Raw genomic sequence first — 16,158 nt, forward strand, 5'->3', positions numbered from 1 at the left:
AATTCGAATTGTAATGACTGCTTTCTAGCCTTCTTTGAAACAGATGACCGTGACGATAAGTTGATAAATATAGCAGACGCACTGCTTTTTTAATAGGGACGGAGTTGGTGAGGCGAGCATGTAAGGGGTGGGCAGATTGGGTGCTAAAGCCATTGGGAGTAAAGGGCAGAATACTAATTGTAATAATCCAACATATGGAAATTTTAGGTACATATTTAATTCAGCTGAGTTGATAGAAAATTGATAATGACTTATAAGCACTTATTAGATGTTTTGGTATAGTTGTTTGTAACATTTGCAGGCGTTAAATGACTGCGCGCTATCTAATTGATTGGTTAGGTAGCCAAATAGATCCTTCAAAGGCTCTGATTACCTAATGTAATTCATTATATTGATACCCGTGAAACCACCCTACACTCCTATGTAGGTACCTATTCGGGTAGTGCCTCGGCTAGGTAGGTAGGTAGGTAGGTAACCGTTAACCTAGGCCCCGCGTAGATCATGGACAAGAAAGTGCAAACAAGTGATGTTTTGTACTCCCCACATCTGGGGATGCCTTTTTAAGGGGAAGTACGGTCCGGATCATGCGGCGCAGTGCAGCTTCCGATTCCCTTATTTATACTCTAGTTAGTATAAAAAAGTTGTTAGATTTGGGTTTATGGCAACATATTTTCAACTTCAAATCTTGTCCCACTTACCGTATTTACACTTACCTACCTGGTAGCCTTAGGCATTTTTAATTTTATACTCACTCGAGCTTCAAAAAGACGGGAATACAATTCAAGAAAATGCCGGCCAAACAGAAGCAGCCCGTATACGTGCTCGGCGTCGGCATGACGAAGTTCATCAAGCCTCGCGGCAAAGTCGACTACACAGAGCTTGGCTTCGAGGCTGGCGTCAAAGCTATGCTCGACGCCCACATCAACTACGACGAAGTCGAACAGGGCATCGCATGCTACTGCTATGGCGACTCTACCTGCGGCCAACGCGTCTTCTACCAATTCGGCATGACGCAGATTCCCATCCTCAACGTCAATAACAACTGCTCTACTGGTTCCACTGGTCTTTCCATGGCCCGAAACACCATCGCTTATGGCGGCGCTGACTGCATTCTTGTCGTTGGTTTCGAGAAGATGATGCGCGGTAGCCTCCAGAGCTTTTTTAATGATAGGGAAAACCCTACCGGCACTTCGGGAAAGATGATGCTGGAAACCCGCGGTTACACGAACGCCCCTGGCGCAGCGCAGATGTTTGGCAATGCCGGTCGGGAATGTGCGTACCCCCTATTCGGATTTAATAGATTATTGCTAATCTCTATATGTACTTAGATATGGAAAAGTAGGTACCTCTATGCTACTATAGCCAGCATACCTCTCGGTACTTATAGGTTAGATACCAGGTAGCTATACTAACCGCTTGTCATAGATTCGGTGCCAAACTAGAGGACTTTGCAGAGATTGGCAGGATCAATCACCAGCATTCCGTCAATAACCCATACTCCCAGTTCCAGGACGTCTACACCCTAGAGCAAATGCTCAAGTCGCCTATGATCCACGAACCTCTCACAAAGCTACAGTGCTGCCCCACGTCGGACGGTGGCGCCGCCGCGGTCCTAGTCTCGCAAGACTTCCTTGATGCCAGACCGCATCTGAAGGACCAGGCCATACTGATCGCGGGTCAGTGCTTGGCAACGGACTCGCCGAAGCTGTTTTCGCGCAGCGCCATCGACTTAGTTGGCTTCGAAATGAGCAAGCACGCCGCCGAGGTAGCTCTCGCCGAAGCCAAGATCTCGCCCGCCGACGTCCAAGTCGTCGAGCTGCACGACTGCTTCTCGGCTAACGAGATGGTGACACTAGACGCGCTAAGTCTATGCGAGCCAGGGAAAGCGCATGAGATGGTACGCCGCGGCGACATCACCTACGGTGGCAAGTACGTCGTCAACCCGTCCGGCGGCCTAATTTCCAAGGGCCACCCCCTCGGCGCCACGGGGCTCGCGCAGTGCGCCGAGCTGGTATGGCATCTGCGCGGCTGGGCGAACAACCGCGCGGTACCGCACACCAGGTTCGCGCTCCAGCACAACCTGGGCCTGGGCGGTGCCGCTGTCGTCACGGTGTACTGCCGCCCGGACCGGGGCGAGGCGCGCAAGCGCGACTCGGCCGACGTCGCGAGGGCGAACGGCCTCGGGTACAACCCCGCCGTCGAGGCCAAGGGTTTCACGGCCGAGCAGTGCAAGAGCGTGCTCAGCAAGAAGGCGCTGAGCACGTGGGCGCTGCAGGATACGGAGAAGAAAGTTGAGGCGAGGTTCTAATAAGTTTATAATAGAGGACAGATGAAATAGAAAGTATGTCGAGGGGACTCCGCGCAACAGGAACCAAAGCGCAAGATTGTATGTTGTGTTTACCTATTTCTTTTGGGTTCTTTTCTTTATGGATTTTCAGGCATGTCGAAGGGTCGGGCAAGCCACTCATTATTCTAAGCAGGTATTATCAGGTACTTACTTAGGACAGCTACGGTATGATGTGGTATGAGTTTATGACATACTCATACTTGGGTATCAGGTACCTAAGGGTAGGTGCAAGGTATGACACATACAGTATATATGAGCAATTATCGCCTATTGGCTTGTTAGCCTTATTCGTGTTGTTAGCCCGAGGCCGTTCCGAATTATATGAAAGGTAGTAGTTAGCATAGACTCACCTGGAATGAATCGAACTTATTTTCATAGAAACTGACCCTCTTTCTGCTGGCGTTTTAAGGTTTCTGCTTAATCTTAGTTAGGGGCTAACGTCGCTTGTGTATATGCACCTGTCTCATCAGGGGGCGGAAAAGTCAGAAAGGAATAGGGGCAAGTTGTCATGAGGATTCTACAATGGCAATTTTTTCTAGTTATATTATGTACCTCTAGGTAGGTTTGCAACCCGTATGTTGTTTGTAGGTGAGTTTCTGTTATTCTTTGTCTTGAACCTTAATGATGGCGAGCGCTTAGACCATAGCCTGACTCAAATTCATATCGGTTGAACTTGTCCTCTTGCTGACTCCCACTAAAATTAACATATTACTTAGGTAAAACTTACCGCCTGGGTTATGCTCCGATGAACATCAGTGGCTTTCGGGGCCATGCTCAAATCCGTCATATAATATTACATCTAAAGGGTGCGCTAAGGCTATGAAGTTTGTTAGTGCTTCAAAACTTAGACAACACTATATCTCCGTCATAAGTTTAATAGAACTTGATACACACACTAGGAAACTGTATATAATAACGTCAGGTCTCACCCCTGAAATAGTACTTAGCAATCAGAAGATAAGGGTTGCACCATGAGTATTGTTAATATAGTATTTAAAATTCACTTTATTGATATAATTATAATTGCGACAACGAGGTGGCTTTAACAATCTAGAAGTGCCTCATTAGCAACTGCGCCTCTAGCGAATCTGCTTGTAGTCTATATACTATACTCGTTGAATTTTACTTCTAGGCCAGGTCTACATCAATCAGATGCTCTTACATTATCTAGACCGAATCTAGAAGAGGGAAGTATAGGTCTTTCTCTCTCTCTCTCCTTTTTTTCTCTCTTTTATGACGAAATCGTTCACGTCCAGCGCGATGTATTAAAGTAGATGAAAACAATGTGTTGTTGCACGAGAAAAGAAGAAGGAACAAGGAAATATGTCTCTCCAACACCAGGGGTCCACCTAGCCGTACCGTGACACTCTCCCTTAAAGGTGTCCTAAGTAAGTATGGTTTAGTAGTGGGTAGCTAGGTATATAATGCGAAGCAATTATCTCGGCAGGAGAATAAAACGAGTGTTGTAACCCTCCTCCGACATAGCGAAAGTAGTAATCAACCTTGATGCTGAACTTCAACGTCTGCTGTTCGTCGTCCCATAAAGTAGCCTTGGCATCGTCGTCCCATTCAGGTAGTAATTTCTTTGCAAGGTCTACAAGATGATATCGCCAGAGTATAGGCGCTACGTTATATCCGCGGCTCAGCATCGATTCCCTTGCAGGCCTGAGCATGGAAGGCCTCTGCCCTCTCTGCAGACATGGATACGGACAACGGGGCCGTGGGCAAAGGTATATATATATATCCAAATCGGGGCGGAAACCTCGACAATGTGTCTCAAAGGGCTGGGCTAGAGAGTGGTTGAGCTGAAGACGCTGTCGGGCGAATGCTCGCGCTTCTCGGCATACGTGCATGGCTATCGGGAATGTGATCGGGAGCAGGGGAAGCCAGTTCCCGGGTGCTTCCTGGAGCCATATCTCACGCTCATCAGGGGGCAGCGAGAATTCCCAGATCATGTGCCGAAGCTCAATAGGTAGCGAAGGGAAGAGGGTGAAATATGCCGGCTTTGTATCTTTCTGGAAACCCACTCCTCCGCTACGCCACATGTAGTGTGCTAAGGATTGCTTGGCAAGCGCAGCGGCAAGTGCAGCTTGAATAGTTTGGGCGTCCATGATTATTTCTAGTCGTAGGGTCTCTGGAAGCAATATCAGTACGGTTAACCAGTTACCATCCTGATATTTATGTAAAATTCTCTGTATCTGATAGGAAAAGTTAGTATAGGCTAGGTACCGATCGAAACAAAGCTATTGATGCTTTATCTGACGGTAGCTTTGTGGAAGGCGATCTTCATGTCTTGCGAGAATGACATTGTTGTTGAGAAGCACCGAAGAATCTTTGATAACCACCGAATATCAGAAGGAAGTTGAATATATCTGATGCAAAGGGCTAAGGCGTTCCCGAAGTAATTCTGGAGTATAATCTTTGCTTGTATACACAACTGAGACACGCAAGTAAGAAGTAGCTCGCCTCTCTTTCAACTGTATCTACAGTATCTTTGGACATGGTGTACTACCCATTGACATGCGTATCTACCTGTTATTAACTGACGAAACGTATGATTGTCACCACAAGCAGCAGCTCTATTTGTGCTGTTAAGGCAGGTGCCCGATCATGTTTTCAAAGGTGTTGTACCGGTATCCCAGATGGTACGTCAAATATGGACGGTGTTATCATCGTAGGCGCTATCAACTATCAAAAGTAAAAAATAAAATGAAGTCATTATTAAAAATTCCTTTCAGACTACCACCTGCCGCTTTCCAAGATCGTATTTGTCACCGTCTTTGAGGAAATAAAAGATAGATGAACTATCCGGAAGATGTTTCAAATCGCTTCCCTCTCTCGACCAAAATTTACCATCGTAAATAATCACGTAAGTGCCGCGGTACACCTCTGCATCATTTTTAGATACGATGAGCGCGGTATTCTCGTCGATAGCAATGCCCAAGAGCTCCGGTCGGACCTTGAGAATGTCGAACATATCGAACTGGCGGTTGCGCACGAGCACGTGCTGGTCAATGGCAGCGTTCTTCAGGAAGCCAAAGCCTACCTGGTGGTCGCCCACTAGGATCTGGTTGTTGGCGGTGTCCCCCCGAGCAAGAAAACTGCCCTGGATAGATGCTCCTGCTGAGCTTCCGCTGACGACGCCCCCGCGGTCGAGAACCTCGTGAAACAGACGCTCTGTAAGGGTACCCGCGTACGCGTCTACAAGACGCCACTGGCGACCGCCGCCGAAGAACACACCCTTAGCAGCGCGCAGCGGAGCCGCGAATTCCTCCGTATCGGCCACCTTCGGGTCGTATGTGTGTAAAACGGTAACGTTCTTGGCGCCAAGTCTACGGAACGTGCCCGCCGCAGCGGCATTGTCGTCGTAAGTGTCGCTCCCTTCGGCAGTAGGGATTGTGACGATTGGAGCGTCCAGGCCTCCGGCTAGATCTATGATCTTTTGGTAGATGGCGTCGTCCTGTGCGTTACCCCCTATAATCACGAGGGTGCCGTTCTCGGGCCCCACATACGGCGAGCCCGAGCGCTCCATGACCGGCCCCGCGGAGGCGAGAGCGGCGAGGGCTAAAGTTGAGTATTGGAGAATGCTTTTCATGGCTACTACTGGCTGGGACTTGCTGGAGAGAGGAAACTGACTATAGTCCACGACAGAATTAGAATGAGAATCGTCAACAACTTTATATAACTGATCATTTTTTTGATCGGATGTAAAAGAAAGATCCGAATACTCCCCCACTCCCCAAGTGTTGAGCTAGCCAGACCTTCCTATTGCATCTTGATTTTGACACCGGCAGCCAACCGGATCGTCTAATCCGATGTCGTGCAATTGAGAGTAAATATCGCCATCTATGGCGAACATTTCGAAGTGGACCAACTAAATCTCACTATTGAAAATTGCACGCCAAGATCAACTAGGTACTCAGAGAGTGTCTTTTTAATAAGTTGTTGAGTGATGAATAATTTTTAACTAGTATCTACATGAACGTAAGTCGAAACTTATGACTTGTATAAGTTGAAGGCTAATGCTCGTCGAGCTAAAAAAATGGCGTAGAAAATGACATGATAGACCGCGAGCCAGCGCGAAATGAATACCATCTAGGGTTGAGAGGCAAGCCAAAATGTCAAGGAACAAGCAATAGTACATAACAGTCCATAATAAACGATGACTACTAAAACCAACCTATGCCAAGTCATCTTGAATATATCATATCGATTTGAAGGATGTTGAAATAATTAGGTCACACGGGCTTTTGAGGTTGCGGGTGAGAAGTAGGTAAACAAGCAATTCTATTACTAGATAATCACGTATCTACCTAAGATATGAGAATAATGATTGAATTGAATCAAAGACTTTTCTTTTATGTTTTCCAATGACCCAGATACTTAGCTGACAAAGAGCCGTTTTGTCTTCTGGCGCGATGAATTTGAAACACCAGAGAAGAAGTGTAAGAAAAGCTTCAACTTCTAGCCAATAGAATAAAGAACCGAGAGTATCTGTAAGCCAAAGGGATACCAGTAACTAGCTGCCTAGGTTAGGTACATATTCTATGCAAGGGGCACCGGTCATCTTGGGGTATCAGGTAGCTTTATTGTATAGAGGTAGTACTATATCTATACCAGTAGACCAGGTAGGTGTAGGGTACATTTTGAGGGAAAGCTGAGCTAGACTCAACTAGACATCTTTAATATCTTGCATTTTTATAGGCCTGCCGAAAAATATGAACAGGGAGGTAAGATTGGCAATATATCTGCAATCTTGTCCTGAAGGATTGAACATGAGGAGCGACTTGTTCTCAATAAGATGACTAGGGTTCTAGCAAAGTTCATATTAAGGTAGACATGCGAGTTAATGTATGAAAAGAAGTATTTATAGTCCTCATCAACAAGACAACTCATAAAGTTACTCAATGTGTTATTTCGATGCATTTATATGTAGTAGCTGTATAATGATTTAACTGGGCGCGATAATGCTGTATGGGTTAGGTATTAGGTTTCCCATAAGGTAGGAGGTAGGTAACAAACATAACCCCTGTCACTTTGCATGTGTAAATACTTTTTATAACCTTCGTCCATACCGCACATTCCCCCTCGGACCCCTGATTTCCCCTCATTTCACTTTTTTCTTCTCTTTGAGCCGACCTATGAGGCGAGGCATTCTGCCGTATCAGCCTACCGGAATTCTTGGCTTATTCCGGATAACGAGGTCCCTAGTCGGTAATCTGGATGGTAGCATGGCATGGGGTGAGATGGGCTGAGCGATAAGGGGAAAAGTAGATTGCCAGATTGCATACGCCAAAGATAGGTAAATAAAATGGACACACGATCCCACCACTACGGTACCTTCGTCGCAACCACCTCCGCAGAGAGTTCCAGCTCGTGTAGTATGGATGCTTCTGGCGTATCAGGTCTCGATAAGACGGTAGCAATGGTTGGGCAAAGCGACGGCGGGCCGTCAAAGGCTGGCGGCGCCGACGTCGCGTTGTCCGAAGCCGTGCAACGAGAGCATGGCCTGTCGTTCTGGGAAGCTGCGAAACTGTATCCGACTGCTGTCGGCTGGTCGGCGTTTGTCTCGATAGGTGTTATTATGCTGGCCTTCGATCCGCAAATCATCGGCAACATGTTCGCCATGCCCCAATTCCAAAAGGACTTCGGGTTCGAACTTGATGGCGAAGTACGTAACTTTGATCAACTACCAACCACCATAAGAATTGCGTATAAAGGGATACTGCTAAGATCATTCTTCTAATAGTATGTAATTCCGGCGGCGTGGCAGACGGGCTTATCATTAGGCAACCCCCTCGGACAAGTCTTCGGCGCATTGTTCTCTGCCTATCCCTTGGAGCTGTTCGGTCGCAAGTGGACCTTTTTCGGATGCATCCTGCTGACGGCGTGTCTCGTCTTCATCCAATTCTTCGCGCGCTCCCTGCAGGTCCTCCTTGTAGGTGAACTACTAGGGGGACTCGTTTTAGGATGTTTCGTTGTGATAGGCCCGACTTACGCATCTGAGGTTTGTCCTATGGCGCTCCGTGGCTTTTCGACGAGTTACACCAATCTCTGCTTCGTCACGGGACAACTTCTTGGGAACGGGGTTACGACTGGGACTTCCCAGATCGAAAACCATTGGGCATATAGTATTCCATTCGCTCTTCAGTGGTTCTGGGTTGTGGTTATCCTTCCCGGCATCTTCTTCATTCCGGAATCACCGTGGTGGTTGGTGCGCAAGGGCAGGATTGAAGACGCCAGGGACGCCCTTCGCCGATTATCATCGTCAAAAGTAGATGTCGACGCTACATTAGCCGTTATCGCCGAGACGGATCGGCTGGAACTGGAGATGGAAGCAGGTAGCACTTATCTAGACACTATTAAGGGCATCAACCTGCGACGAACCGAGATCTCTACCGGCGTCTACGCAACTCAGGTCCTGAGCGGAATCTATCTGATCAACTATGGAACTTACTTCTTCGAACAAGCAGGACTGCCACCTAAGGATGCATTTAATATGGGTATTGGATTCTTAGGTTAGTTTCCAGTCAATATTTCCAATATTTCGTGGCAGCAACATTTGAGGATGCGAAAGCTAACGGTGTTTGAAATTTTCAGGCACGGGCTGGGTCTGCACTGTGCTCTCCTGGTTTCTCATCGCTCGCTTCGGCCGGAGACGCATATTCAACATTGGGCTATCGGTTCTGATCGTTCTGATGTTTGTAATCGGGATCCTGGACAGCATCCCTGGCCGACCTTCGGGTGTTGCTTGGGCTGAGAGTTCACTCATGTTGATTTGGAATGGTGCATACGACTTGTCGGTCGGACCTATCACATTCGTGATTTTAGGAGAGTGCTCCGCGACCCGTGTCCGATCCAAGACAATTGCGGTGGCCACGGCGATACAAGCGGTGTTTGGGATCGCAATGACGGTCGCTATTCCGTATATGATCAACCCCGCAGAAGCGAACATGCAGGGGAAACTCGGTTATTTTTTCGGTGGGCTGGGAGTTATCTGTCTTATTTGGTCCTACTTTCGGATCCCCGAAACGAAGGGTAGAACGTACGAAGAGCTAGACATTCTATTTGATAAGAAGGTTCCGGCCAGGCAGTTTAAAGGATATCAGGTCGATGTCACTGCTATATCGGCCGAGAGTTGAGTTCAACAGTATACTATATTTTGACCTGTCATATTAAAGTTAGGTACCTCCTAAGTTAATATAACTTCACTAGATTCCTTTATATGGTACTGTTTAAATTTATGATCACCTTCCTCTTACATACTGTCAAGTAGAAGCTATCTCTGCACTTTGGTACCACTTATCTACAAACTCTTCAGTATTATGGACTTAAAAGTAAACAAAAGCTGCTTATAAACGTAGCGGCCGTCTTGGCAGCGTTGGCAGCTTGGCTATTGGTAAGATAGTACAGCAAAGAAATGTAATGGAGGCGGTGTAGGTTACTGTTAGTTACCTCTGGGATAGCAGATATCAAAACAGTTACATGATGTTATCAATCAGGTTAGTTGGAGGTAAGTAGGTAGGTAGTTGTAGTGTATTAGCCTTTAGGAGGTAGTTACCTGTTGATTAAAGAAAAAAAAAAAGAAAACCATCATTGTTGATTCTGTTTGCAAGAGAATCTGATAAGTTGAAAAACCAACCACGCTATCCTCTTGATGGTTTAGTTGGTCATCCTACTGCGGAAGCCTACATACCAATTAACGATCTTTCAGGCTCGCTTCTAGGTAATATTCGGATCTTTTTCTTACTTTCAGATCTCGCTTCTCTAAGGGCCATCGTACTTCTATCGTCATTGCACTACGTTACGAGGTCCCGACAAAATTTCAGTACGATCTCAAGGGCCTTGATATATACCTTGATACCCTAGAAACCATCCACAAAGACGTGCTTGATTAGTTGTTCGACAAGGGTTAACAACTGGAAAAATTGGACCTCAACTCCACATCATCACAGCTATTTATTATTGTACACAGCCCCCTTAAGGTACATTAGCGGTGACATTCATTCTCCAGTCAGAAAGGCCAAAAGACTTTACCACAAGGTTTGATGCCATTCGAATTTACTTTTATGACCGGCTATGATTTGAGACGACTTAATTGATTCTTATATGATTTCATTAACGATTCGATATACGTCTGATGTTTTTTTGGTGTTACTTGGCGTTTTGTAAGTGGAGGGCATGAATTACGTACCATACACGATTTGAATGCGGTGAGCTAGGATGAATACAGACTACAACCTCGACGAGCTGGACATGGCTCTTAGCGAGGCCCGCCATCAAGCTGCCGCTGTATCCGGGCCCCCGAGTCGGAGAGAAGGTTCCCGCCGCACGGCATCTAGTACCCGGCGCGGCAGTCTGGTTCCTGGAATGGGTGCCCTCTCCTCAGTTGCATACAGCCCCGGGAGACAGCACCAGCGAACCCGTCTCGACGAGCTCAACCTCTTCAACTTCGACCTCCGCGAGCTTGCCCGCGATATTCTCCTACCAACAGGCCAGGAAACTCGCGTCTCCTATCACGAGTATGCTGTCTTTGCACCTGGCGAAGGGAACAACGAGACCCGCTCTCCCAGCATCATGTCTGACGGAGAAGATGCAGTACGGATGTTTCGAGATGCGGTTAAGCATGGACACGGTTTGGATCACGAGGTGAGAGAGACCTTTATATGGCTACACCAATGCTGCGTTTCTTATCTTTCGGAAATAGTAGTTCAGCCAAGCCACCCATATACTTGGGACTAGGGGACCAGCTATGGCGTGCAGTCGTCACACCCTCAGCAATGAAAGAATATAGGCTGATTGAGTGGGGTCAACGCGCAGGGAAATTTCACTCCTATGCCTAAGGGGAAAAACTTACTTCAAGGGAGAGTGCGACAAGTGTGAGTATATATCCCCCCCCCCCCCCCCCTCTATAAACACCCCCACTCTCCGCTGAGCTTGTCATCCAGATCAGAGCTAAGCAGATTTGGTAATAGGATTGCACATCGACGTGTTCGTCAGGATTTAGACGAACAGCACAATACGAATAGTACGGTCGATGGATTGTATCTCACCATCGATGATTATGAGTCCCTGGGATTGCACTCCGGCACCCTGCCGACTCTTCAACGAGTCACACTCGAGTCATCCTTCTGGGACTCGAGAAGAGAGACGATGTGTAAGTGAACAACGGCACAACGACCCTTATCCAGTATAACAGGGAACGAAGCTGTAGCGTTCCTTTTCTCTTATTACGTTCTGCAGAATGTACTAACATGCAGCAAGACTTGACATTAAGTTTCTCTTCCAGCCCCCAGCCGCCTTATGACTTCCTCTCCATGGCGTATAAGATTAAGTCCAAAACGACAACAGCTCTCATACGGCGATCTTTCGACACAAGGTGGCATGCTGAGGACGCACTGGATGAATACGAGCGCCGACTAGACTCTTGTAGGGCAAGGTGGTCTCACCCGCTAATATTACCGATCGTCCTCCTTCAAGTACAGCTTTTCCGCACGGAAGAAGCAGTGAATGCCAACAATGCCGAAGTGCTGGAGCTCGAGGCGCACGTCGACGCAGTGACAGGCACCGTAGGCCGGGCCAACGCCCAAGCTTGGTGGCGGAATCACCAAGGAGAGAAGAATACTCACTTCAAACCATTAAAGCGTCTCTCGACGAACCTTAAAGACATGGTCGAGTCCAAAGTTGGGGGCGGGCAACGAAGCCAAGAATGCTCTCGTACTGATACGCACTCGCATCCACCAGAAGTAGCTAGTTACTACGACCCCGATTACGTGCCGCCGCAGACGATCCACCTAATGAAAGAAGCACACGACGTGCTCAAAGGGGCTATTCAGTTGCTCGACACGCTGAGGTGGATGGAGCGCGCGTTGAAGCTCATAATCCAAGCTGGCGACGAGCTGGACATGCGCGTAAAAGAGCTGAGGGCACATGCCGTGGCCAGAGGGGAGCTGAAGAAAGAGGAGGCCGAAGAATTTGACGACGAGCTTACCGTCCACTGGCATGAGATTAGGCAGTATTTGGACTGCACGTGGCGGCTCTGTACTTCGCTCGAGACGGACCGACGTATGTCGGAACTCCGCTGCCGAGCCCAGATCGACATCATCTACTCGAAGATGGCGCAGGAGGATAACAACCTCAATGCGCGCATGGCAGTAGCATCGACGAGGGACAGCTCTTCGATGAAGGCATTGGCTGTAATCACCGCTCTGTTCCTACCCGGAGAATACATCGGCACCCTGTTCGGCGTGTCGATGTTTAATTGGGAGACGGGCACGGCGGGCGACCCGGCTATATCCGAGGACGCGCCCAAGGGCTGGCCCCATCCGATAGTTATGCCCTCGTTCTGGATTTATTGGGCTTTCACGATCCCCCTTACCTTGTTTATCGTCTGCGCGTGGCGCGCGTGGTGGGTCAACCAGGACCGGTATTTCCGTCGGCATCTCAGCCTCGATCTTAGCGACGAGCGCTACTGGACCACGGACGGTCGACCTCGCGATCTCGAAACGACCTTCGCGCAGGACTTCTTCAGCGTGCTGAGCCGCAGCGGTGCCGGGAGCACCTCCAACCGCACCATTCTGGGGAAGAACCCGACCGGCGTGCGATCCAGGTCGGCAACCGGGGCGACGAGGGTGACCAGTTTTGACGTCAATAGGCCGCAGAGCAGAGCTCCCACCATGCCAACCGGCGCCGTGTCCGGCTTGGGTCTATCCAAGCATATAGCGACGCCAAGCCTAGCCTACACCCACGTGGGCAAGGACAAAGAGATGACAACCGATTCGGAACGCGAAGGTGGTGAATTGGGAGACGGAGGAGCTATGCGGTTCAGACAGATTTCGTTCGCCAGAGGGCCGCGGATACGGAAAGAGGACGATTCCGCTGTTTAAAAACGTTGATATTTAAGATACCAAATTGGTTGTATCGAGATTGGTTACATCTCACTACCTTGCATACCTACCATATAGCTACCTCTCACACCATAAGGAACATAGAACACTAATCTTAAATTGATAATTTAGAGTCACCTTCTATCTACCCTAGCCATAGATAAGGTAATAAGGTAGTAGGTAGCATGATATATAAGTTTACCCTATGTATCTAGGTAGGTACTTTTGAGTCGTTAAGGTCCTATTGCTAGCTCAAAACACCGACCCGGAAACCCCCTTTCGAAGTTTTTCTAAGCGTTCTTCGGTTATTTCAAAGCACTCAGGCAACCCGGTATCGTCCCAGGAGCCCCCAAGTATGAGTTTCGCGACTCCCGGCGCGCAAGTAAATATCCTCGCCATCCCTACGACGAGAGAGAACACGTGTTAGCCCGACCTTGTAATGAAATCAGGATTACCATTAGCGATAGGCATATTCTTACCGTGGCCGTTAAACCCAGCACAGACCCATTGTCCCGGTAGGCTTTCTATCTTGCCCACGAACGGCACCGAGTCGGTCGTCATCCCGATGATGCCGGTCCAAGCATGCAGCAGCCCCTCCCCGTGGCTCAGCTTCCCCTTCTCGCACTCCGGGAAGCAAGCCTCGAAGTTTTTCACCGAGTCGTCTCTCACCTCCTCGTTGACGATAGCGTCGTCGGCGACTAGACGGCTTGCTGCTGCCGCGGCGCTGATGTTCGGGTTCGCGATGGGCGCGCCCAGGATGATGATGCCGTCCGCCCGCCGCTGAGCCACGGAGTAGAAGTGCTTCAGCGAATGTCGGAGGGACATGGTGCCTGGTAGGATATTGGAAGAGTTGAGCGGGGCTGGGGGGACGAAAGCGTGGGCTTGGGCACGGTTGGGCGTGATGAATTGTGAGAGCTGAGGGAGGAGGTGAGGCGCAAAAGCATTCGTGCAGTGGACTACCGTAGAGGCCTTTATCGTGCCCCGAGGCGTTTCTACGTCCCAGGCAACCTGGTCAGTAGATGAGGAGGAGGCCGACCTAGTTACCGAAGTCACCGGGCAGTGGGTGAAAAGCCGGATGCCCTTTTCTATAGACTGCGTAAGAAGCCATTGGGTCAATTTCGCCGGGTGACTCGAGCCGGCGGGCCATTCATAAGCAGCAACCGCCTTCTGCACGCGGGTTACCCTCCGTGCTTCTTCTCCGCCGTAGAACTTGATATGGGAGACGTCGCCCCCGGCTTCCTGATACTCCTTGAAACTGCGCGCGTTAAAATCGGCGAACTCCTGCGTCATGCACACGTCAAATGTAGTCGTCGGGTTGAAGTCACATTGCACTCCATGCTTGTCGACGAATTCCTTAACCCTTTCAAAGACGAGCTTTTCGTTGGCGATGATCTTTAGCGCTTGACCTGGGCCATGCAGTTGCTTGTAGACCTGGAACCCGCGGAAGGCATCTGTACCGGTTGTTGATTAGTGTGAACAGATTCTGCGTTCGTTCGCAGTATGAGACCGACCTGGCCGCACATGACCTGCATTCCTTGAACTTGCTCCGCTGGCAGCTTCTCTCGCTTCGAAGATGGTTATATCCCCTGCCGGTACACCCCCTTGAATTAGCTCGAAGGCAGTTAGAGCACCGGAGATACCTGAACCGATAATGACATATTTTGACTCCTCCGGAACCGGTTCGTTCTTGTTGGCGTGTAAATAGGGGAAAGAACGTGTGGTCTGTTGCCAGAATGACACGCAGGGCCTGGCTACCGGCAGGGTTATCTTTTGAGACTCCATAACTTCAAAGGTTCTATGTTCAAGGTAAACGGTGCATATAAGAGTGTTTCCATTTACAGGCTACTTCAATTCCAAAGTTATAAATAGATAATACATATATTTATATTTACTCTATAATACCCGAGGCCTTTCATGATACCTCTGCGGGGCAGCCGAAGGAGTGGTCCGACCCGAACTAGATGATAAGAATTTCTATGCCGGCGCGAAGGGCCGAAACTGCGATAGCGGATTGATTAATTAGCAGAGAGGCTCGCATGGCATCTTGATTGGGTAATTCAGTACCGATCCGTCATTATTCCTGTTAGTCCGCCTACAAGTTGATATTCCTGCTTCTTAGAGCAGATATGAACGAGGCTTATATCTGCAATCAGTATAGGTACCTAAGGTTATATTCGATTCATATAATCTTTTCTAATTAATGATTTAGATTACCCAAGAACCTAAACCCAAAGTTCATCTAAAAGCATCTTTACTCGAATAGTTTACTTTCTAGTACCTAACTTTTGATAGCCCTGAAATGCCAATCTTCCACTCAAGCAAGATGGCCAAACTTACTGTGACATAGTCTAATAGGTCGTGCGACCTGAAACTTCTATATTTAGTTAATATTATAACTGACCGTTTTTTCAAAGTTATAAAGTTTACCAAAGCGCAACTTCATGCTGAGGGCATTTTCAACAAATTTATGTTCATATAACGTTCCCTGTAAGTCGGAACGCCACAACGGACTCCGCATCGCACAACAACTCCTCACGAGTGCCAACCTAAATTCACCACTTACTTTTTACAACGCGACAAGGCGATCCCCAATGGAGATATTGTATTCAAACCAATTCTCTCAAATTGGCAATATGAAGCGATACCTACTAGTAGGTAGGTTTCACATTACTCACACTAAGGATCCGTTCACGGCTGCTCTACTATGTATGAGCTAGCCGTGAGGTAGAGTCTGCGCTACGGAACACCGTTGGGGCTATCCAACAATTGCTGCCGGACGGACATTCTCGTCAAATAAACATGTTAATTTATATTACTAGATATTGCCAAAGCCTTTATTTGACGTTTTTACGTTACATACCTATTACCTATATCCATTCAATTTTCGACACGGGAAAGAATTCAAAAAAAAAAAAAAAAATCGAT

The 16,158-nt window shown here is 48.2% G+C and overlaps 6 protein-coding genes across 6 annotated transcripts; 3 read left to right on the forward strand and 3 right to left on the reverse strand.

Annotated features, from left to right (window-relative positions):
* The first annotated feature begins 462 nt into the window (after nt 1–462).
* On the forward strand, nt 463–2,899 carry F4812DRAFT_414269 (thiolase-like protein). Its single transcript, XM_047932868.1, has 3 exons — nt 463–1,272; nt 1,329–1,338; nt 1,426–2,899. The coding sequence occupies exons 1-3, from the start codon at nt 789–791 to the stop codon at nt 2,306–2,308; spliced, it is 1,377 nt and encodes a 458-aa protein (XP_047793803.1). The 5' UTR covers nt 463–788; the 3' UTR covers nt 2,309–2,899.
* Nucleotides 2,900–3,593: 694 nt separating this feature from the next.
* F4812DRAFT_455604 (uncharacterized protein) lies at nt 3,594–4,655 on the reverse strand (the record flags this gene model as incomplete). Its single annotated transcript, XM_047936852.1, has 3 exons — nt 3,594–3,731; nt 3,850–4,545; nt 4,611–4,655. 3 exons carry the CDS (start codon nt 4,653–4,655, stop codon nt 3,594–3,596), a joined length of 879 nt encoding a protein of 292 aa, XP_047793804.1.
* A 193-nt stretch (nt 4,656–4,848) lies between these two features.
* Nucleotides 4,849–6,125, reverse strand: F4812DRAFT_180840 (uncharacterized protein). Its single transcript, XM_047930027.1, has one exon. It carries the CDS (start codon nt 5,940–5,942, stop codon nt 5,082–5,084), a length of 861 nt encoding a protein of 286 aa, XP_047793805.1. The 5' UTR covers nt 5,943–6,125; the 3' UTR covers nt 4,849–5,081.
* A 1,647-nt stretch (nt 6,126–7,772) lies between these two features.
* F4812DRAFT_449535 (putative maltose permease) lies at nt 7,773–9,489 on the forward strand (the record flags this gene model as incomplete). The annotated part of the gene is made up of 3 exons (XM_047935984.1): nt 7,773–8,018; nt 8,097–8,865; nt 8,948–9,489. 3 exons carry the CDS (start codon nt 7,773–7,775, stop codon nt 9,487–9,489), a joined length of 1,557 nt encoding a protein of 518 aa, XP_047793806.1.
* Nucleotides 9,490–10,570: 1,081 nt separating this feature from the next.
* On the forward strand, nt 10,571–13,233 carry F4812DRAFT_449536 (uncharacterized protein; the record flags this gene model as incomplete). Its single annotated transcript, XM_047935985.1, has 4 exons — nt 10,571–10,996; nt 11,168–11,224; nt 11,348–11,504; nt 11,612–13,233. The coding sequence occupies 4 exons, from the start codon at nt 10,571–10,573 to the stop codon at nt 13,231–13,233; spliced, it is 2,262 nt and encodes a 753-aa protein (XP_047793807.1).
* A 108-nt stretch (nt 13,234–13,341) lies between these two features.
* F4812DRAFT_414296 (FAD dependent oxidoreductase) lies at nt 13,342–15,181 on the reverse strand. Its single transcript, XM_047932869.1, has 3 exons — nt 14,745–15,181; nt 13,713–14,684; nt 13,342–13,634 (listed from the first exon to the last, which is right to left on the reverse strand). Exons 1-3 carry the CDS (start codon nt 15,013–15,015, stop codon nt 13,486–13,488), a joined length of 1,392 nt encoding a protein of 463 aa, XP_047793808.1. The 5' UTR covers nt 15,016–15,181; the 3' UTR covers nt 13,342–13,485.
* Between the last annotated feature and the right edge of the window lie 977 nt (nt 15,182–16,158).

Source organism: Daldinia caldariorum (genome assembly GCF_022478825.1).
Source record: "Daldinia caldariorum strain CBS 122874 unplaced genomic scaffold F4812scaffold_2, whole genome shotgun sequence".
Lineage (NCBI taxonomy): Eukaryota > Fungi > Ascomycota > Sordariomycetes > Xylariales > Hypoxylaceae > Daldinia > Daldinia caldariorum.

Coding starts and splice junctions, on each gene's coding strand:
- F4812DRAFT_180840 (XM_047930027.1), bottom strand. CDS start 5,942: ATGAAAAGCATTCTCCAATACTCAACTTTAGCCCTCGCCGCTCTCGCC.
- F4812DRAFT_414296 (XM_047932869.1), bottom strand. CDS start 15,015: ATGGAGTCTCAAAAGATAACCCTGCCGGTAGCCAGGCCCTGCGTGTCA. Junction 14,685..14,744: donor TGCAGGTCATGTGCGGCCAG/GTCGGTCTCATA, acceptor CAACCGGTACAG/ATGCCTTCCGCGGGTTCCAG. Junction 13,635..13,712: donor TGCTGGGTTTAACGGCCACG/GTAAGAATATGC, acceptor CTCTCGTCGTAG/GGATGGCGAGGATATTTACT.
- F4812DRAFT_414269 (XM_047932868.1), top strand. CDS start 789: ATGCCGGCCAAACAGAAGCAGCCCGTATACGTGCTCGGCGTCGGCATG.